Below are 22,729 nucleotides of genomic sequence, written 5' to 3'. Positions count from 1 at the left end.
TGGGCAGTCTGCTAGTCTATAATAATTTAGGCTTAAATCAAAGGAGTTGGTTTTGAAGCAACAAAATGAGATGCATGAATGGAACAGCTTTCGGCTTTTCCACTTGGCTTCTCACCACCCTTCAGCCCCTATCCTGTTGCTGCATCAGCCCTCCCCTATTCCCTAAAAAGGATTATTACAAGTACTTGTAGGAATGTTGAAAAACAGAAAAGAAAGAAAGAGAAAAGAAAAGCAACATCCATAAACCTACCTCTCAGGGGGAGACCACTGTTAGCATCTTATACTTTATTCGAACCTTAAAAGAGAAAAAGTGTATTTTAGAATGAACATTTAAATGAATGCACTTCTAATGGAACTTGGGCTGGATAAGCAGAGGTTGGAGGCTTCTTGCTTCCGGTCAGATCGGTCATTTTTCTTTCTTGATTGTTTTAGGGCGTGGCTGAGGCCGAACTGGAACAGAACCTGAATCGGACTTTCAAAGCCTTATTCAGATCACATGATGAGGTGAGGTGAGGGGCGTGAGGGGCAGGAGAGTGGGCGGGGGCTGAATATGCAGGTTGAGGGGGCTGCCGAGGTGTGAAGGTCTCTGGATGGCCTCCCTAGGAGAACAGTGGAGGGAAAGGGGGTGTCGCAGGATCTAGGAATGAGCAAGTGGCCTTCCTTCCTATGACTTGTGTAGTCAGGGCAATTGGGGTCCTCACTCTACTGGTCTTCGCATTAGTGGGGAAAGGTCACATCCTTGCTGCCACACACCAGTAGAACTTTGAAACTAAAATCAAAGAATGTTTATAATAGTGACAGTTTAGAAATTATCCCATTATTACATTACCATTTTAATATACATATGAGGCCTGACAATTAAATTTGCAAACTTGTTGCAATGATGTTGCCATCCTTTTTTGATATCAGAGGGATTATTCATTATGAATTTGTACCAACTGGACAAACAGTTAACCAAGTTTACTATTGGGAAGTGCCGAAAAGGCTGCGTGAAAAAGTTAGACGACTTGAACTTTTTGCCAACAATTCATCACGGCTCTTGCATCACCACAGTGCATCAGCTCACACAGCACTGTCTGTGAGGGAGTTTTTAGCCAGTAAACAAATCACTGCATTGGAACACCCTCCCTACTCACCTGATCTGGCCCCCAATGACTTCTTTCTTTATCTGAAGATAAAGGAAATATTGAAAGGAAGGCATTTTGATGACATTCAGGACATCAAGGGTAATAGAGTGACAGCTCTGATGGCCATGCCAGAAAAAGCGTTCCAAAATTGCTTTGAAGGGTGGACTAGGCACTGGCATTGGTGCATAGCTTCCCAAGGGGAGTACTTGGAAGGTGACCGTAGTGATATTCAGCAATGAGGTATGGAGCACTTTTTCTAGGATGAGTTTGCAAACTTAATTGTCCAACTTCGTAATTGTTTATCAAAATCCAAAATCAATTGCTACTTCTAACTCCTTCCTTGGACAACCAAAGTGGCTTAGATTCTTGATGCCTGTAAACCCCACCCTCCTGTCTTACGTGTTAGTAGTCACTGTTACTGCTGCTTCATAAAGTCAGTGCCTGCTAAGACGCTCATGCTTGCCAGTGTCTTTGCTGACCATTTGTAGCATCTCACTCTTTTACATTGAGTTCACTTGGTTTCTTCCTGAAGGACCTTCTTGATAGTTCTCGCGAGTCTCAGTGAACTCATGATTTGGAGGGCCTGAAAATGTCTTTATTTTGCTTTCAGTCTTGAAGACTAGTTCAAGTATGGAATTCTAGGTTGACAATTATTTTCTCTTAGAAGCTTCTGTCATTGCTTATGAGAAATTGGCCTCAGGTCTACCTGCCCTCTTATTGGTCTTTTAGTGGTGTCTAATCTGCAGTTAAACCATCGTTGAAGTTTTGTTTTGTTGTATGCTTTTATTTTTCATTTCAATGAACAGTTTTTTTATTTATGAAAGTTGTATTTGGTTGTTTTTCAAATTATTCAGATCTCTTGTTCCATTCTTGTTTTTCAGTTCCTTCCTTCTTTTATGTATTTAATCATTTTAGGCATACTCCTTTCTCTCTCTCTCTCTTTCTCTCTTTCTGCAAGTTCTATTATTTGATATTCTTGGGGAGTCTTATTTTACTGTTTGTATGTTTGCTGTCTCTAGTCTTACAATGGAACCTTGGTGGGGTGGGGAGTGAAGGGGGGAGAGAGTTTTGTAATTTTGGTTTGTGAGCTCATCTTCAGCAGCGCTTACTCTGCACCAATCTGCTTCACCTGGGATTCATGAAATGACCTTCTTGTGGTTTCGCATTGGCTGCTTTGCCGAGCATCCTGGTGGTGTTACCAGCCCTGACTCACTTTGTTGTTGTTGTTATTGTTGTTTTTGTTTACTTTGTATCTTGGAGGTTTTCAGATCACACAAATAGTGTAAAGTAAAACCCAAACACTGTGAAGGCCGACTTGTAGCTATGAATTTCTAAGTGAGCTTTTTTTGGTTTTCCCTTAGTACCAAACTAAATGGACCAACTCCTTTGACATCTCTCTGTCATGATGAGTAGTTTTTTTTCTAGTTTACCGTTTAACTGAGGACCACAGATGTATTGGATTTACTGTGGAGGGGTGCGAAGGATCTCATTTTTAACTTCCCATCCGCCATGGACCTGAGATCTCATCTCTTGTTCTCACTGGTTGATACACCCAAGTTCTTACATTACCCAGACCTGCAAGGGCCCAGGGGGCAGCCTTGGCCCAGAGCTTTGGTTGTTAGCTGCCTCTGCTTTGACCCCTGAGGACTTGCTCCCTCTCTTGGGAGTTGAGTATGTTTGTATAGTCTGATGGCATGCGTAGGGCTTTTGCTATGAGAGAGTTTTCAGGTGACCTGTTCCAGCATAATTACTTCACCCATGACATCATTTCTAACTTTTCCCCCCTACAGGTTTTTCTCAACACGAGAAATGTTCGTGAAGCTGGTAAGAGATGGTCTTAGGAGGGAAGGGAGATAGGCGGACCGTGAGAGGAACTGGCTGAATGTTCAATGAGTGTTTCTGCATCTGCCCACTCTAGGCAGAAATAATCACCTGCTAGCTCTGAACTGTGACTTGCTTAATAAGGGTCCTTGCAGGTGACTAGCACCCACCATAGCCCTGGGCTGACCACACAGCCTCAAGTTCCTTTCCTCCAGGGACCTTTGCATTCAAGATCTTAAACAGTAAGAGCCTGGAAGAATCTCAGAGTTCATCAGAACAGTCCTATTGTCTACTGATACAGACCAGGACCCAAGCTAGGACCTGACCTCTGCAGGATGCCCTGGTGAGGCAGAGCAGGAGTCCGGCGAGACCGCAAACCCGGTCTCCTTTATCACAGTCCACAGGCCTCTCCTCCATCCCAGCTCCATGTTCCAATCATTTCCAGTTCTGTCACAGGAAGAACACATTTGTTCTCTCTCCTGCGTTGGATACAAATGAGGAGTGAGAGCTCAGAGCAGATTGGAGCCCATCCCGTGGCTTCTAGATCCAGCACTGTTCCCACAGAAACTTACTTTTGCCCCAACACTGGTCTTGCCATGATTCACTTGTATTTTTGTTAATAACGATGATCGTTACCATTTGAGCACCTACTGTGTGCATCAAAGACTGACCTGGTCACCTTTAGATATATTATTTGTAATCCTCATAACATCCCTAAAAACTGCCATTATTATCTCTATTCTATAGGTGAGGAAAACGGGGCTCAGAGAGTTAGGGGACGTATCCAAAGTAGCCAGGCTGGAGTTAAACTCTGGTTCGAAAGGCCATTCTCCTCTCACTGGTCAAGACCACCTCTCCCTTCCCTCCCTCCTTTCCTCCCTGCGTTCCTTTACTCATTTACACAGTCACTCTTCGTCTCTTCATTTCTCAGGCAATTTGAACACACCCGTGGTGTGAGGCAATAACAGATATCCAAACACACGAAGCAGAGTCAGGGAGCCCATGGTCTCTTGGGGAGGCAGATGGCAGTAATTCAGGGAGGGAGAGCAGGTGGGGCTCTGTCTGAGGTACAGAGGCAGTGGAGAGCTCTGGCCTCCAGGGCGGCTCACTGTTGCTTCGTCCCGGGGAGGCACCCTGATCACATGTGCCTGTGATGTATCTCGCGAAGGCCCGCATCACTCAGCTCCTATACCTCCCAGGCTTCAAGAGCCTGAAAATGGTGAGGCAGCTCTGTTCAAGCAGCAGTGTTCCCAGGCCTTGGGGCTGTCCCCTGCGCGATGGCAGTGGTCCCTGGGCTGTCAGTCATTATCACAAGGTCACACTCCACAGGACTGGGGCCTGCCGGGACACAATGTACATCCCTGAAAACAAGATAAGACTGCACTCCAAGGACACCATGGGTGGGTCTGTGAGCAATAGTGTGCATGCTACCTGTCCTGGGTTTTCTTCCAGGCTGAGAGGAAACTCAGAGCACGCACTTGTGAAAATTCCAAGATTCTCAGTAGAGATATCTAATGAGAGACATGATTCCTTAAGCTATTTAGGAAAGGTTTAGTCTAGATGAGGGGGAGAACTGGAGAGCTGGCAGGGCTTGGAAGACAGGTGTCATCCTCAAACTGAGTTGTAATTTTTGGAAGGAGAGGAGGGGTATCGTCAGTCCTAGAGTTTGTCCTGGAAGTTGAGGCCTCTGTGTGGGATACCATTGGGTTCTAGAACAACGGAGACCGCACAGACTTGGAGCTTGGGAGGAGATGGGCTCACCGTGGAAAAGAGACAATGAATGAAGGAGTACCTGGGATGTGAGAGGCAATTAGAAGTTTAACCTCAGTTGAGAAGGCCAGTGAGCTGCTGGGACACCTGGCCCGGGCCTGGGAGAGGAAACAAGTGGCTTTTTGCAGGAGGATTACTTGTGAGAACACCAGAAAACCCCAGCCTCAGCAAGCTCATGACTGAGGAGGACATCCAGTTCTACGTGCAGCAGTTCAAGAAGTCTGGTTTCAGGTAAACAGAATGGTGCCCCAAACGCAGAAGAGAGATGGTCAGCAAAGGGGCTCTTGTACTCTCAGGGTGCAGGGCAAGGCCCAGTTCCCCTCCACCACAGCCCCCATGAATGTCTGGCTAGCCTCTTCTTAAATGCCTCCAGTGTTGGGAGGCTCACCACTTCCCAATGCTCTGCCTACTCTCATTTGGGATAGGTCACCTCTCTCTGCCTTATGCTCAGAGCAGACATCTTTAATCTCTATTCAGTCATGACCCCTGTGAGAATTAGATGACAGTTCTGAGTTCTTTCTTCAGGAAAAAAAAAAAAAGAAACCCAGAAAGTCAAAAATTGCATACGTGTTCAGGGGATTTATAGACCTCGCAGGTCTATTCTTTCTCTTTTTACAACAATTTTATTGAGCTCTAACTCACACACTATAGAATTCACCCCCTGGAAGTGTGCAGTTTAATAGTTCTTAGTCTATCCACGGATCTGTGCAGTCATGACCACATTCCATTTTAGAACGTTTTCATCACCCCAAAAAGAACCTCCTTTTGCTTTAGCAGTCATTCCCCTCGACCCGCTAGTCCTAGGCAATCACCAGTCTGCTCTCTGTCTCCATGGGTTTGCCTGTTCTGGATATTTCGCATAAATGGAATATAATACGTGGCCCTCTGTCCCTGGCTCCTTCCCCTTAGCACAACCTTCTCAAGGTTCGCCTGTGTTGTCGTATGTGTCCGTACTTCATTCCTTTTTCTCAGATCTGTTTTGTGCGGAAGTTGAGAGCCCCTGCCCTGGAACCACAAAGAATTGCCCAACAGCCCCTTTTCTGCATGTCCCTTCAAATGTCGAAACATTGCAGATCTTTGAAGCGCGTGGTTACTTCAAGGGCCTTGCAGTTCACCACGCTTCCGTCCTCCGCCTCTCCCTTATGGCTCTCTCTGTGCACCGCCATCCTGCACACCAACCCGAAGGGCACTTCCTTTGTCAGCACAGCCCCAGAAGTCCAGGACACTGCAGCCTTGGCCGTGAACACCTGCGGCGGCAGCACGTTAGACCCCAGCATTGCCTGTACCACAGCCTACAACTCTTCCCTACACTTCTTTTTTTTTTAGTTAATTAATTTTTAAGTGGGACACAATTTAAGAGTGTTAGATTTGGGGATAGATTTGCTTTGGAAGGGAGCGTAGAGATAATCTGCTCCCTCCCCTTCCTCGTACAGGAGGGAAAACCAAAAGTCCCAAAAGGTCACATGGCTTGTCCAAGGGGTTTCCAGGACCTGGAGCCCCCAGGGAGCCTCCAGGGCCCCAGGGCACCAACAGTCCTAGAGCCACTCTTACCTGTCCTGGGGGAGACGCCTCTGCACCACCTGATGTCCCATTAGGAGGAGGCACCTGTGCACCACCTCGTGGGGTCCCTTTTCAGTGGGTTTCTGGGGAAGAGGAGTGGCCTCTGGATGGCACAGGTGTTAACCAAGATCCCCACTGTCTTATGCGACAGTCCTGGGATCCCCTGGAGAGACCTGTGCCTACCCAGAAGCCCACTTTGGATGCTGTCAGGCCTCTCCATGAGCCCTTGTGCTCACTAGGATTGTGCCAGGCTCCAGGTAGATTCCTGGGTGCTTCTCTTCCCCCTGCAGAAACTTTGCTCTTCCTGGGAAGACTGGCTCTATGCAGAGCAGCTTCCTGGTGGGGTCTGTAGCGTAATCATCTACTAAAAGCTTTCCTACTTTTATTCCCCAGGGGTCCCCTAAACTGGTATCGAAACATAGACAAGAACTGGAAGTGGAGCTGCAAAGGCACGGAAAGGAAGGTGAGTGTCAGCTTGGTGTTGCTCCCCTCCCCCCATGAGCCCTGTTTGGGCTTCCCATTGGCCCAACTGATACTCCTTTGGGTCAGAGCTGGGGGTGCACAGACTGACCTGCTGGCTTCCTCCTTTCTGTCCTTTCCCTCTGAGCTTTTGGAAGTGCCTGCACTCAAGGGTTTCCCCTTAGGACCACTTTTACTGATGCTTCATTTGGAATGGTAGAGGGTGGCCTTGTGGGTGGAGCAGGCGTCTGTGCAGGTGACTGCGTCATCCCTCTGGAAGGCCCAGGTCTCCTGGGGGTGCCTCAGCTCAGGGCAGTGGACGGTCCAGGGGTGACCAAAGGTGACAGGATCATGGAGCCCCCAGTTCACAGAAGGAGCATTAGGTACTTTCAGAGAGATGGGGCTTTAGCTTCTGGCTTTGTCCTCTTGACCAAGTCAGTCTAAGTCTCAGTTTTCTCATTCATCAGGCAAAAGATGGTTTCCAATCTCTGGTCTGCAGAGGGGGTAATGGGGTCCCTAGTTTCCATTCAAAACTGAAGCGCAATTGCCTGTTCGCATTCCTCAGCTCAGTCAGTAGCCCTGGTTATCTTGTTGATGCACTCGAATATGAACACTCTCTGTATGTCAGGCACTGTGCTAGACCGTGGAGATACCAGGGGAATGAAACAGATGAGGTCCTGACCACATGGGTTAGGTGTGGAGACAGTACAGCACAGTGGTTAAGAGCAGGCTGCACAGCAAGTCGGCCTGGGAGCTAATTCCTGTGTGACCTTGGGCAAGACACTTAACCACTCTGTTCTCTGTTGCTGCGTCTGTAATATGGAAATGACAAGGATAGTGCCTACCTCGTAGAGCTGTGTAAAGATAAAATGGGTTAACGCACATCAAATGCTTAGAACAGTGCCTAGCTTGTAATAGTAGGTCAATTAATGCTCATTGTCCTTACCATCACTTTAATCTGTGATCGACAAAAATTACAAAACTGCAGTTTGATAGGCAAAACCTCTCAAAGCATGGAGGGACATAATGACGAAGTCTTTGGGAAGGCGAATCCCAATGGTGCACAAGTTGGGAACCCCTTCCCCTTCTTCTGCGGTTTCCTTCCAGGTTTTCCTCCTCTCCCACTTCCTCCCATACCCCCTCCACCAGTTTACATTTTCACTGGGAACATTCTAGAGCTTACACAACCTCACAGCAGCCTCAGGAAGAGTTTCAGCAACAAAAGCACTTTGGAATGTCCCCTGATTCTTCATCTTTTGCAGGAGGGGGTGCAGTGAGAAGCACATGGTTCTGCATATAAGTTTTGAAAAAATAGTGCAAATTGCATAACCAGGTACAAATTGCAGCTGTTTGAAAGCTGTAATGGTAGACTGAGAACAAAGAGAATAAATGGAGGCTTTCAGGACCTCGCCCTGTCCCCTTTGTCAATAGATAAAAGGGAAGCCATTTTTGCTGCCCCTGCTGTCACGTTGATAACAGTTGTGGCTGGCCCCATTCATTCTCTCCTCTTGGCTGCCCTTTTTAAGCGTTCATTTAATTAAAAGAAAAAGAATGTTGATTCAAGGGCATCTTTCCTCCTTTCTGGTGCCATCCACGGTTCCACGAATGTGCCTCGCACAGAGGGAGCCAGCACACATGTTCTCACTTATACACAGACGCACACCTACTGTGTTGGTCCCTACACGGCTAAGTCCAGCTCTTAGTTTGGTGCAAAAGTCATTGGGTTTTTGCAATTATTTTCAACCTTTTAAACTGCAATTACTTTTGGACCAACCTAATACATTCGAAAAACCCAATCTTTTCCTCCCGTATGTCGCCTTTACTTTCACACAAAACACTTCACTTCTGGTCACCCAGGGTGTGAGGGTTTTACACTTCAGGCACCATTCGCAAGTGCAAATTATCACCTGTGCTTTGACCAGCGGGCTATAGAGCTGAGGTTCCCATGACCCCCTTCTTAAGTTCGATTAATATTTGCCAGAGCAGCTCCCAGAACTCAGGGAAGCTCTTACTTACATTTACCAGTTTAGTAAAGGATGTGATAAAGGACACAGAGAAACAGCCAGACAAAGACATGTATCGGACGAGATCTGAGAGGGTCCCGAGGACAGGCACTTCCGTCCCTGTGGAGTTGACTGTATCACCCTCCTGGTACATGGATGTGTTCGCCACCACAGATCCTCTCCAAACCCCAGACTCCTGGGATTTTATGGAGTTTCCTCACGTAGGCATGATCAGTTATTAACTCCATTTCCAGCCCCTCTCCCCTTTCTAGAAAAGTGGAGGGAGGGATTGAAAAGTCCAAGCTTCTAATGATGGCTTGGTCTCTCTGGTGACCAGCCCCCACCCAGGAGCCACCCAGAGCCACCTCATTAGGGCAAAAGATGTCCCTAATGGTCTTATCACTTAGGAATTGACAAGGATTCTAGGAGCCCTGTTTCAGGGACAGGAGCAAAGACAAATAGAACAGGAAATGCTCCCAGAGCGCTTGTCACTTAGGAATTTCTAAGGCTTGCAGAAGCTCTGTGCCAGGACCTGGAGGCAGCGACCGATACAGATATTTTCTATTATCTGATATCGTCCTTCTAGATCTCCAGTAATAGCGATGCCTCCTTCAAGCAAAGCTTGCGGAAACAAAGCCAGGGCCACAGTGGCTCTGCTGGGGGGCTTTTTCGGGGGGAGTCAGTGGAGGAAACCACATAACATGAAAATGAAGCACGTCTCCTTGCCCTGGGGGATGGAAGGTAAGAAGGGGACATTTCTTCCTTCTCTGGCTGCACCTGCTTCCTGTCACCTCTCCCCAGATCCTGATTCCGGCCCTGATGGTAGTCGCAGAGAAGGACAGAGTGCTCCTTCCTGAGATGACCAAGCATATGGAGGACTGGGTAAGGAAATGGTGCTGCCCAGGGGCCATCAGTGCTTCCTGGGAGAGGGCACAGGTGCCCCAGAAGAAAGGTGGCAGCTGAGGACAGAGTGGGATATTGGGTTGAACAACTTGCTTAACACGGGGCTTCATCGGTAGCAACAAAAATGACTGATGCTTCCTTTTCCCTGCACTGATGGAGTCTCTCATTCATTCACTCATTCATTCCCTCATTCATTCATTTCATGGGTTTTCACTGTGTCGGGGCCTGCTAGATACAAGGAGGTAAACTTGAGCTCCAGACCCCGCCCTCTAGGAGCTCATCCCATACTCGGGAGAAGTGAAGAAGAGGTCATGGTGGGAAATGAGGACTTCACAGAGGTGCTGACCATTGCATCTGGACCTGATGACCAACTAAGCATTGCCAGGCAGAGAGAGGGCAAGCATGGGGAGGAGGAGACAGGTCGTTGAGGTGCGAGGGGCATGCCTGCTTGGAGAACGGCAGGAGCCCGATGAGGCTGGAAGGTCTTGCTGAGCCTGCGAGGCCTGGCTGAGCTGTGTGGACGCAGTGGGCAGAGAGCCACTGAATGGGTGGCGATGGGCATCAAACCCGTGGGTTGAAAGCTCACTGTGTTCAAAGTGTGGAGGTTGGTCGCTACTGGGGAGGCCTGCAGGTGGGTGACCGTGGACTGGCTGACTGCTGAGAGGCCCATCCACATTTGTCTGTGGCTTTATTAGCATCGGCAGGCACAGTGGAGAGGGTGCATTTGGTTAGAGCCTTGCAGGCTCTGGATCCAGCCAAAGGAAAGACTACAGAAAGCTCTGAGGGCCCCCGGGAACTTGTCTCTCTGCTTCTAACCCTTGAAAGTTTCGTAAAAACTCAAGTTCTTCAGATGGCCCTTTCCGGTCCTTACAGCTGACTGCTAACCTCCTTGAGGTATTATGCTTGGAAGGGGCAGCTCTTACCTCGGGGAGGAAAGCGGCATTTTCCCCCCCAGCATTTTCCCTATCCTGTCCCAGTTCAAGGCTGTGTCCGAGCTGTGGCATGGCTGCTTCCTCTCAGCCCTTGGTGCTTGTTGCTCTCACCCACTGTGGGGATTCGGGTCCCAGAAGGGAAGCCAAACAGTCCTGCATGCAGACCACCAGGGAGGCAGCATGAGAAGGGGATACAGTCATGTCTGCATGGCGAGAGCCAAACAGCAACCAAGCATTTTCCAGACAGCAAACTGGCTGAGGCCTAAGGATTCTGAAGGGAGACAGTTGTCGAGATGAGTATGTGTCAGCCCTGAATTCAGATCTTAGCTCAGTCACTCTGTGTAGCCTTGGGTAGGTTACCTAACCTCTCCGAGCCTTCATGTTAACCCCACAGGATTATGGTCAAGGTTAAATAAGGCAATGAGTGTAGAGCACCCAGCACATAGTAGGAGCTCAATAAATGGTGCCTCCTTTCCTAAATAATGCAGAGTTTTTCAGGGGGGTAGCCTATGGGGAGCAGAGAGGAAGGTGCCCCCTTATTGGGGTCTCCATTGCATGTTGCCCTAACCTGAACCAGACCCATTTGCATTCTGTCATTTACTTTTCTGGGTGGGGTTTTCTTCCAGATCCCCAACCTGAAAAGGGGATTCATTAAGGATTGTGGACATTGGACACAGATAGAAAAGTAAGGAGATGGTGTGTGTGTGGGGGGGGGTCTCTGGGTGGGGAGATCCGGACTTCCTGTTCACTTTCAGTAAAGGCTTCCCTGGGTTAGCCCTTCACTTCACCTCAGCCTTAGCGTGAGGCAAGTGTGAACGGTCTTTTCTTTCCTTCCCAGGCCTAACGAGGTGAATCAGATCCTCACCGAGTGGCTGAAAACCGATGCCAGGGACCCGCCACTGGTCTCGATGCTTTAGGGGGAAACGTGTGCGAGCCCCCAGCAGGCACCCCAATGCCTTCTTCAGTGGGACTGCAGCCCTTGGTACCCAGATGGGGCCTTACCCACATCTCTCAGAACCAGCAGCTTTGTTCTGAAGGGGTGTACAGCCAAGAGTGATTTTCTTTCAAGGAAATGAGTCAAATCTACATAATTTTAGATAAAGGAAAAATAATGTGTGATTAATTCTCTGGATATAAATGCATCACTTTATCTCTAAGAATCGTTAGTATTTTGTGGGGGATCAAGATGAGATGACCAGCAGGTGATTTCTCTTTGACTAACCAATGCATACGTTTGCAGCAAAATCAGCAGTTAATTGCGAAGCATTTCCACAGATATTGGAACTCCTTTGTTCAATAAAGCTAAGACAACTGTGGTACTGCTGTTTGTGTTCTTGGGAGGACACAGTCATTGTTCTAAGAACTTCCCTCTGTCTAGCCTCACCTTCCCCCTCGCCACACCCAGAAGTCATGTCTTGCTGGTTTTGTCTCCCTCCCTGTCATTCCCCCCTGCCCCCCACCCCCACTCCAAGTCCTCACTGTCTCCTGCCCAGAGTCCTACAGCAGCAACTCCTGACTGGTCCCCCTGCACAGGGTCTGATGACCGGAATGTTGCAGGGCCTCCCTGCTGGCCTCTGAATGAAGCCCACGCACTATGTGGATCGACTTCCCCAGCCTGTCTGCAGTCACTCACCGATTCCCCGCCCTCCAGCGTCACCCATCCTGCGTGCCTGTACACAGCACCCTGATTCTCCTTGACCTCTGCCTGAGCTAATGTGTCCTGTTGCCTGCCGTGCTCCTGCAGGCCATCTCCTCCACGAAGTCCCCAGGGTGGGTCTCATGCCCTTTCTCCCTGCTCCCCTAGCATGGTCTGCTCACAGACATATGCACACGTCCTTTGCAGCACTTTCAGCAGGGAAAGCTTGAGGTGGTGGTGTCTCCATGCTAAATTATAATTGTGATGAGTATAAATTAACCAGGAGAAAAGGATATGTATGTCCATGTGCATGCAGAAAGCAAGGGGAAGGGCAGAAATGTCTGTAGCTGTCATTAAGTATCTCTGGGTGCCTGGAGCCTTACATACACTATCTCTCATCCTTCCTATTGAACAGATGGGAAAACAGGTTCAGATAACTCTCCCAAGGTCATTTGGATAGTTAGGGGCAGAGCCTACATTCAGACACACACCGTCTTGGTTCCAGTTGAAGTATTTACAGTTCCTGTAGATGTTCACAGCTTTCATGTTTATAAGGTATGAGTGTAATCACTTTGGCAGTTTGCCTAAATATATGTTGTCATATTTACATACAAGGGTTTTGAGGCTAGTACCTACTTTTGAAAGAACCAATGATATTTCTACTCCTGTAAGATCACTTTTTTTATTATGATAAAATATACGTAACACGTAGTTTACCATTTTAACTACTTTTAAGTGTACAGTTCACTGGTATTAAATGTATTCATTTTACTGTGCTCCCATCATCACCACCCATCTCCAGAACTCTTTTCATCTCCTCAGACAGCATCTTTCTCCCCATTAGATACTAACTCCCCGTTCTCCCTCCCACCGACCCCTGGAAACCCCCATTCTACTTTCTGTCTCTATGAATTTGACATTCTAGTTACTTCACATAAGTGGAATCATACAGTAACTGGCTTATTTCACCTACCATAAGATCCTCAAGACTCATCCATGTTATAGCACGGTCAGAATTTCCTTTTTTAAAAGACTGACTAATATTCCATTGTATGTATATGCCACGTCTTTTCTATCTAATCACCTATCAGTTGACACGTGGGTTCCTTCCACCTTTTGGCTATTGTGAATAATGCTGCTGTGAACATGGGTGTGCAAATACCTCCAAGTCCCTGCTTTCAGTTCTTCTGGGTGTGTACCCGGAAAAGTGTAATTGCTGGATCTTGTGGTGATGCTGTGAACTTTTTGAGGAACCACCATCGTGTTTTTCATAGTAGCGGCACCATTTTACATTCCCACCAGCAAGCAAAAGGTTTCAGTCTCTCTCATCACCAACACTTGTTACTTTGTTTTGTTTTTCTTTTCTTTTTTTTTTTTAATAATACTCATCCTAACGGGTATGAAGTGGCATCTCATTGTGGTTTTGAGTTTTGTTTCCCAAATACTTTGTGATGTTGAACATCTTCTCATGTGTTTATTCGCCATTTGTGTATCTTCTTTGGAGAAATGTCTATTCAAGTTCCTGGCCTATTTTTAAATCAGGTTTTTTGTTTGTTTGTTGAGTTGTAGCAGTTTTCTTATCTGTTGCAGATACTAATCCCTTATAAGGTATATGATTTGCAAATATTTTCTCTCATTCTGCAATTGGAAGCTCACTTTTTAATCAATTGAATACTAACTTCCATGTTTAAACGGTCCTACGTTAGGACCTAACTTTTGTTTCTCATGCAATTTATCACTGTTTTCCATGGTGTTATGAGTGCCATGATGGAAGGGCAGAATGTATCAGCCCTGGGGAGCTTGTATGATTATTTGGCTTGTGTCAGAATTTGGAAGACAGAAACAATTCTTTGTTTATGCAACTCAAAGTAAGAAAATTCCAGAGAAAGCCCAAAACAGTGATCTTGGTTGCCATCTGAATAGATTGAGGGGATGGATATTTGGTCATTGCCTCCATCAATTTTCCTGGGTTCAGATGGAGCTGTGAAAAGCAAGGGATTTTTAGACAGTGCTGTGGTAGAGGAAGAAACTTTCCCCTCAAATTTCTTTCAGCTGGTATAATAATCAAATAGACATGAGACAGATTAGCAAGAGAAAAATAACCAAACTTAATACACACACATGGATGAGAACCCTGCCTACATGAGATACACTGAGACAGAAAGGAAGAATGGGTATATAAGCCATTGTGAGCTAAGGGCCACCTCGGGCCTTCAGAGGACAGGAAGGTCACTGCAGGATGATAAGAAGAGCAGGTGCTCAGTAATCGGAGGTTTGCCTTGCCCAACAGGTAGGTCATAAAAGGTTCTCTCTGGTAATCTCTTATTATGGGTGAGGCCCCCAAATTCAAATTCTTTTAGGCAGTTAAGGTGGGGGGCAGAAGTTTCTCTTGAGCCCACACCTTTAGCTCAAAACAACCCACATACCACAGAGGCACATCTTGGGGTGACTTGTTCTGAACCCCTACCGTGCCATCCCACTGTGTCTTATGTGTTGAATGAACTTCATGGCCTACATCGTATTTTAAAGAGAATGAGTTGGCTGAATGGGACGTGGAAGCATCATCTGCAGATCAGAGATCATTAAACACTTTTGCAAATGTCCCCTGTGTTTCAAAGAAATGTGTTATGTTACCATGTGCAAATTGTCCAGGAAGGAGCTCATTCTCACTGATTCACAAGTACAGGAGGGGAAAAGAAAAAAAAATAAAATCTACTTTTAAAGGAAATAAATATTTAGAAGTCTAGGGGAAAAAAAGGTTCGGTGACCATCGCAACAGTAACACTAATTTCCCTTGCCAACAACTCTGGGAAAAAAGTTAAGACTCAGCAATTATTGAACAAGCTGAGCCCTTCAGACAAGAAGAAATAAGCAATAGACTATCGACCTCACCCACGGGATGGTGGTAACGCAGATTCAATTAACTGATACACACCGTGTTTTGCTGATTCGTATATTTCTTTTCATGTAATTTTATTTTCTTCAATAAAGGCAATTTATAAAATTGATGTGACTGGCTTGGGGGTGGGGGAGAAAGTGTTCCATCCAAGAGCAGTCGTTCAGGGTGAAGGAAAGAAAACCTGGTGCACGGCTCCAGGATCCGGGCAATCTCAGCAGAGGAGGGAAGGCCAACCCCCAGCTGTGAACCCAGCTTCCCGAAGCCCAGAGTGCTGTACCAAAAGGAGAAAACTTGGGTCCAACTGTGACTGAAAGAGACATTTGTGGGTAGGAGCAGGGCATACGTTGCCTGAAGTTATGGGAACAGGGCTTGAGGGTGAGTGGGAAACATTTATTTGGGGTGACAAGGCTTTCCTTTAGCGCTCCCCTTGTTACAAGCTTCTGGTGTCTGGTGCCCAGAGATCGTGGTCTCACATACCCAAAGAATGAGAATGTGGACTCGGAAGGAGAGGTAGAGAAGCAAAGATTTTTATTAAAGTGAAAATACAGCTCTCCTACGGGAGAGGGTACCGAAACTGGGATGCCCACTGGCTAAGGCAAAAGGCTCTTATTTTATACACAATGGAATACTATTCAGCGGTAAGAAAAGATAATATAGGAACATTTCTGACAACATGGATGGATCTTGAGAGTATAATGCTAAGCGAAATAAGTCAGGCAGAAAAAGCAGAGAACCATATGATTTCACTGACATGTGGTATATACACCAAAACAACAAAAGAACAAGACGAACAAATGAGAAACAAAAACAGACACAGACAATAGTTTAGTGGTTACCAGAGGGCAAGGGAGGTGGGGGTGTGGTAGATGAGGGTAAAGGGGTATCAAATATATTGTGATGGAAGGAGAACTGACTCGGGGTGGTGAACACACAATGGGATTTATAGATGATGTAATACAGAATTGTACACCTGAAACCTATGTAATTTTACTAACAATTGTCACCCCAATAAATTTTTTAAAATGCTCTTATTTTTACACTTGTATGCTTGGGGAAGGGAGCTGGCACCTTCTAGTGGATTCTGTCTACCAGATTCACTCGGTTGCCCAGCCTAAAGGGATTTATGAAATACCCCTTTAACCCCAGAGCGCAATTACATTTTTGCCCTGGAGCAAATGAATCACTTCATAATCTGGAGTTCCAGGATATGGCAGCCTTTGTTAATTCTACCAGGGACCTCCCTGTCTACCGAACAACATGCTAGCGAATCTGTCTCACCCTCCTGTCCCTGCATGGGCCTCTCTCTGTCCCCTGGGCTTGATGCTCACCCTGTATGTTGGCCACAGCCTCTGGGATCCGTTCTAGGGCTTTGGGATAGTGAGTATGGAGAAGGGACTACAGCCAGCCTTATAGGTGCTTTCTCTATCCCTCAGCCCCAAGTTCCCCACTACTGTCCCCCCACCAAGCCCTGCCTCTCCTAGGCAGGGAGTCTGAAGTTATATGGGGAGGTCCCCCAGCTCTCTGCTCTTGGGCAATGCAGCTGGCAGCCATGGAGTACACAGGCCCTGCCTCCTCCATTAGGGACAGCCAAGGGAAATGGGTGCAGAAGAAAGAGGCCCAGCCTTGCTCTTCTGTCTTACGAAGGCCTTGGTGGAGACCCCAGCCTCAGGGGCTTGCAGACATAGTATATTAGTCGGCTCAAGCTGCCGTGATGAAGTGCAATAGACTGGGGGGCTTCAACAACGATTTATTTCCTCACCTAGTTCTGGAGGCTGGAAGTCCAAGATCCAGCTGTCGACAAGGTTGGTTCCTTCTGAGGCTTCTCTTCTTAGCTTGTAGATGGCCATCTTCTCACTTTGGCTTCATATGGTTTCTTCTGTGTGTCTGTGTCCTAATCTCCTCTTATAAGGACAACAGTCGTATTTGATCAGAGCACATCTAACTTAATTATCTCTTTAAAGACTCCATTGCCAACTGCAGTCACATTCTCAGGTACCAGGGGTTAGGGCTTCAACATGGGAATTTGGGGCGGGGGCGGGGGGAACACAACTGAGCCCATAACACAGCTTTTCCACCAAAGTCAGCTCCGTTCTGTGGCCCTGAGCTCTGCAGTTCCCTCACGTGTCTTTGGCACTACCCTCTCCATGTCTGAGCTGCCTCTGAACAATCATACCCACTAGCTGGGTTTTTCCCTGTGGGGAGCACATGCCCACCACCCCCCAGTTCACTGCATGTATATTTGCATTGTGTGTGTGGGGGTGCATTTCTGTGTGCTCATGAGCACACACACACACTTGACAGTTTGGTGGAAATCCTGGTTTGAGGAACACAGGTATGACTCTGATTCCCTCTCCCCCACCGTGCTCAAGGATTTCTCCTGTGCGTATCTGACCCCAGCTTCACTCCTCCATCCTGGCCTTTCTTTCTCCCAAACTCCAGAGCTGTGGTGCACGTCCCCACTAGATACCAGCTCTTGGCTTGAAGAGATATGATAAGCCAAGAGATATGCTCAGTGACTTATTAATTTGTTGCCCAAATGTGCATCGGTGCTGGCTCTGTGCCAGGCACGCAGCTAAGGGATCGTGATGCAGGTAAGTGTCCTGTGCATCCTGCCAGAGCAAGCTCACAGCTGGGGGCAGGTACAAGACCCTGCTGCCATCTCAAGTGCTAATTGTGTTCCAGTGCTTGTCACGCATCTTCTCTAACCTTTGTATTGACTCAGGGAAGCAAAAATGTCCCCACTTTATTGAGGAGGAAACTGGTTTGTGGACACAAATAAAGGGTTCTATGGAAGGTAACCTCACAGGATGATCTAATCATAAATTCCAAAATGGGCAGGTCATGGTGGGTAGTCACTCCCAAACATACAACTTCTTTAGTAAAAAGTTTCTCTTTGCCTTGAGCACTGTCCATTGTTTCTGTGCATATCGAGGTTAACACACCTTTGAAATAAGATGTAACCACTGCAAAGAAAGCACATAATCTTGTTAACTATCCCTTGTTAACTATCCTATAATCCAATCCCTGCTCTGCTTTCTCCTACCTCCTAACAAAAGTTCCCTTCTTAATTTCAAATGCACAAAAGAAACTGCAAAACTGTTATTCTCTGGAGCATTCGAGTTCTTGCTCCCCGGCATATGTCATTAGTTTGGCTCAAATAAACTCTAATAAAGTTTCTCTATAGGTTTGGATGTTTCTTACCTTGACAGGTCCACAGAGGTGAATCAGCAAATCACGGATAAGGCACTGCCCCGAAGCCTAGGGAAGGGAAGAGCTCTGCTAGAAGACTCCACCTGGGCGGAGGCTCACCTCCCCCGCATGCTACCGCCCCCAGCGTCCTGTTCTGTCTCGCAGCAGTGGTGAGCCGCTGGGTACTGCAGGGGAGGGAAAAATAATTTTCCTTCTACTCTTCTAAATTCTTCTGGCTGGACTCATAATCAAATTAACATGAGACAGATTCACAGGAGAAAATGATGTATTTTTAAAATGTATTTACATACAATTTTAAAAAAATACAAAACTTACAACGGAGATTTACAAATTTCTTACTTATCCATACTGGGGTTCCGTAAGACTCTGACACCCAAGGACGCATTGTACTGGTGAGGCTTCTATGCCATCATTGAGGAAGGTTAGTTAGTATGACATCAGGCAGTTAGAGACTCCTCAGTAGACTGAGCAAAAACAGAACAAAAACAGAACACAGGGCAACCGTCCCAGGACAAAAATGTCATCAATCCTTCTCGGGGACAAACGGGTTTGTTTCAAAGGCCTCCCCCAAGCTGAGCAGTAGACCTAGTCTGGGAAACATTGTTTCCCCAGGCACCCACATCCCAGCATCCCCCCTCCCAGGTAGAAATAAAGGTATATAAACACAAGCTTTTTGCCTTAGCTAACGGGCATCCCAGCTTCCGGTACCCCTTCCCGCTGGGGAGCTGTAACTCTTTGCTTTATTATAACAAACTATTCCTGTGCAACTCTTTGCCTCTTCCTGGTCTGTGTACCCATTCTTCCAATCCACCAGACTAGGAACCACCCCCCGCCCCATTCACTAAGCAACATCTTACATTATCTTGAGCTAAGGAGATGGGGGAGGGGGTAGAGGTTTGGGACGTGAACAAGGAAGGCAATTCCCATGGGGATGGAAAAGCACGTTTCCTACACAAATGATTTCTGGGCCATCGTTAACAATGGGACGTGAGAGGACTTTGAACAAAAGGGCCTTGTAGATTCCTCCCTGTCTCATGCTAGTTCCTGTTAAACTATAGTTATCTGTGGTGATAGCTCCCTTCCTGGAGCAGGTTCTCCACCTGCATTCGCTTAGGCAGTTAAGGGGAAGGTCAGTGGTTTTTCCTGAGTTTTTTCTTTTCTTAAAATAACCACCTTAAAATAATCAACATCCCAAAAGGCATATTTTGGGGTGACAAACTCTGCTCCCCCTCAGTGTATTCATCCCCCAGATCTGATGAGTAAACCAACACACACACACAGAATTCAGCTGCACAGTCAGGGCACCAAGGAAGCCCCCACATTCATTCCCCCAGGCCCACTGCGGCACAGGCCCCCCTATGGTATCAGGGGCCCAGTGTCAAGGCTGGGGGGTCCTTTGGCCCCAGAATGCCTGGAGTTGGCATCAGAGTTCAGGCAGCTTCCAGCGAGAGCACACCTACCCTTTAAACTCTGCCCTTTCAGCCTTGCTGCTGAGAGGGGCCCTGGGGCAGGGGGCAGGCCTAAGCTGCTGTTTGTCTGGGTGGAGCCTGTTTACCCAACCTTGATGGGCCCCAAAGCCCCTCAGTGAGCAGCAGCTTTTTGAGTCTGCCCTGAGTCCTGAGTTGGCTGTGCTGCCTGCTGCGGACCCCTCGGCTGTACCTCTGTTCCTGGAGTAAGCCAGAGTCAGCCAAGGCCTCTGACCCACCGCTGGAGCCATGGTAGGGCCACAGGGGACAGCCAGTCAGCCCAGCTGGGCTTCATTCAGGCTGTGTCCACGAGGGCAAAATTAGGTCATATCTGGGGCAAGAGGAAGCCACAGGGATCCTCTTGAACTGGACTTGAGGCTCTGGGGAGGCCGTGGGGTGTTGGGGAAGGCATGGGAAAGGAGGGCCTGGGTTGGACCCCTGTGTCTACATTCGGCTGCTATGTGAGCTTGAGGAACTTACTTTACTTCTCTGAACCTCAGTTCCTGCTCCTGAAAATGGAGGTCCTATTAGCTATTTTGAGGCATTACTGTAAGGTCTACCTACGATATGCTGTATGGAGGATCCCAGAACAGTTGGCACACAGCTGGTGTCCAACAAATGGGAGTCTTACCCCCAGGGCTCCTGCTGTGGAGTCTCCCAAAGGTGCCCCTTCCCTGCTGGAAAAGCCTGTTGGGGAAGATGAAGGCCACTTCTGAGTCCTTGGGCACCAGGCCAGCTCATGCAGCCCCTTTCCTGATCATCCTACTCTGCTGGAGTGCACCATCCAATGGGTCCCTCAGAGAAGTGCCAGCACAGCAGGCACTTCCCGAGTCCTGATTTCTCAGGCTCCAGCCTGCCCTCATATTGTCTCTTAAGAATGGGCAGTCTGCTTTATAATCTGCTTACCCGACCGTGAGGGATCAAGAGAGATAACAGGAAGCCCACCCGCAGCTATTTTCATCTTAGGATGGCCCTGAGAGGTGATGGTGGAAGAGAAGGAGCCTGACTCAGCACAGGGTCCTAGCCTCCCATCTCTTCAATGGCAGGACAGGGGCATGGGGTTCCCGGCAGCCCACAGCCACATATCTGGTGACCCAGCTTTCTTCTTGTCCTAGGTTCATGGATACAAAGGAGTCACATTCCACAACTGGGCAGAGACCTATGGCTGTTGCCCGGAGATGTACTATCAGCCCACGTCCGTGGAAGAGATCAGAGAGGTGAGTGTCCATCTCAGCCCAGCACCCGATAGCCCCGCCCCTGGATCTCCAGCTCATCTGGGCCCTAGAGACCAGACCCTGCCCAGAGCAGAGGCTGGGAGATGGGCTTCCTGGGCTAAGAACCCCAGCCTGCCCCAGCTCTGCTGACCACATAAGATTCTTTCCCCAGCTGCACCCAACAGCCATGTCCACCAATGACAACAGACTTTCATTTCCAGCTCAGATCTCTTCTCTAAGTGTAGACGCACATGATTTCTCCCATTGTATGTCTCAAGGACATCATAAACATGTATGTCCAAAGCAATATCTTTCAATGTTCCTGGTTTGTTTATTTATTTATTTACCTTCCACCTGTTCTACTGCAGTCTTCTGTCTTCTCTGTCTCTGTAAAGGGCACCTGGTTGCTCAAACTAGAAGCCAAGAAGGGAGTCACTGTCCCTTCTTTACCCTTATCTGACATCAGCAAGTCCTGCCCCAGATTGTTCCAGAATCCATCTTCTCGCCAGCACCATTGCCACTCTCTGAGCCCAGGCCACCATCCATTCCTTACCCACTGTGACCTGTGACAGCCTCATCCCAGGTCTCCCTGCTGCTGTTCTTGCCTTCCTCAAATGTACTTTCTGCAATCAGCAAAAGTAATTTTCTTAAACTGTAAGCTGGGTGGGGTTACTTCCCTGCTTAAGGCCCGTCTGAGGCTTCCCATTACTTGTAGAATAAAACCCCAGCTCCTAACACCCAGGGCCATGCATCACTTATTCACAAGCATCAGAGCCAGGATTCAACCAGAGATTGTCTGAATTCAAAGCCCCTAACTTCCATGCAGGAAAAGCTACATAAAGGAACAGTGCTCCTTGAGGTGGGGCCTGGAGGATGAATAGGAGTTCAATAGGAGCTGGAGGAGGGCAATGTGAGCAAAGGAAGTGAGGAGGACGCCTGGAGAATAGGCTATGGGGAGGATGGGGAGGGGAGGGTGCAGGGCAGAAGAGGAAGGCTGGCAGGGCGGAGTGGCTGTGAATGGATCAGAGGACCCTGATTGCTGAGGCACCAGGCTTTGTTCTGAGCTTCAGGAAGAACCTGGAGGCGGGCTAGTATTTCTGTAAGTGAAGGCCATTCCTAAAGTATCCTGGCCTACACAATTGTGAATTACTAAGAGGATCGGGCTATTTATTGTAGGCCGATGTTTCCCTGGAGGGCTCATAGGGGTAGGTGAAAATAAAAATTAGGTTCTGTGGTCAAGGGAGCTCAAGGAAGATGGTGTTAAACAGATTTTTCTTTATTGTAGAACCTGTAGCTTTAAACATGCTGCACACGTTTACTTGCTCATGGAACCCCTGCTGGTGTAAATTGTAAGATTAGTGTTCCGTGGACCAGCGAGAGTGTTTGAGCAGAGACCTGAGGGTGAGCGGGAGTAGATCCATTCAAGTGACACTGCACGTTCACTTATTTATTCCTTCAGCAATCATTAGGGACTGCCTACCTGTGCTGGACCTACGGTAGACATGGAGGGTACAAAGTCACATTACGCCTCTGCCCCTGCCCCGAGGCAGCAGAGGCCAGTGTGGGCCAAGATGAGGAGCCTGGACTTTATTCTGAAGGAACCGGGGCACCCTTGAAAGACTTTGCCCTGGAGAATATCATCAGGTTTGGGCGTAGAAAAGCCTCTAGCTGGGAAAGTGCACCGGAGCCCCACTTTAGGATGTGTCTTTGATTCTCCCCGTCACTTCTG

The 22,729-nt window shown here is 47.8% G+C and overlaps 2 protein-coding genes across 4 annotated transcripts in view; both read left to right on the top strand.

The window, feature by feature from the left end:
• Positions 1–11,891, top strand: part of EPHX2 (epoxide hydrolase 2) — an 84,729-nt gene extending 72,838 nt beyond the window's left edge. For all 3 annotated transcript variants that reach the window (XM_074338371.1, XM_019733129.2, XM_074338372.1), the window contains 7 exons: positions 433–504; positions 2,918–2,951; positions 4,847–4,949; positions 6,672–6,741; positions 9,542–9,622; positions 11,202–11,260; positions 11,414–11,891. In XM_074338371.1, the coding sequence (XP_074194472.1) occupies positions 433–504; positions 2,918–2,951; positions 4,847–4,949; positions 6,672–6,741; positions 9,542–9,622; positions 11,202–11,260; positions 11,414–11,492 (498 nt within the window). In that variant the 3' untranslated portion in view covers positions 11,493–11,891. The remainder of the gene's footprint in view (positions 1–432; positions 505–2,917; positions 2,952–4,846; positions 4,950–6,671; positions 6,742–9,541; positions 9,623–11,201; positions 11,261–11,413) is intronic.
• A 7,978-nt stretch (positions 11,892–19,869) lies between these two features.
• Positions 19,870–22,729, top strand: part of LOC109448116 (L-gulonolactone oxidase) — a 29,756-nt gene continuing 26,896 nt past the window's right edge. The window contains exons 1-2 of the mRNA XM_074338370.1: positions 19,870–20,038; positions 20,902–21,003. Of these exons, the coding sequence (XP_074194471.1) occupies positions 20,036–20,038; positions 20,902–21,003 (105 nt within the window). The 5' untranslated portion in view covers positions 19,870–20,035. The remainder of the gene's footprint in view (positions 20,039–20,901; positions 21,004–22,729) is intronic.

This window comes from Rhinolophus sinicus, linkage group LG07, assembly GCF_036562045.2.
Source record: "Rhinolophus sinicus isolate RSC01 linkage group LG07, ASM3656204v1, whole genome shotgun sequence".
In the NCBI taxonomy this organism is placed as follows: domain Eukaryota; kingdom Metazoa; phylum Chordata; class Mammalia; order Chiroptera; family Rhinolophidae; genus Rhinolophus; species Rhinolophus sinicus.
This window is presented reverse-complemented; position numbering and strand designations above follow the sequence as displayed.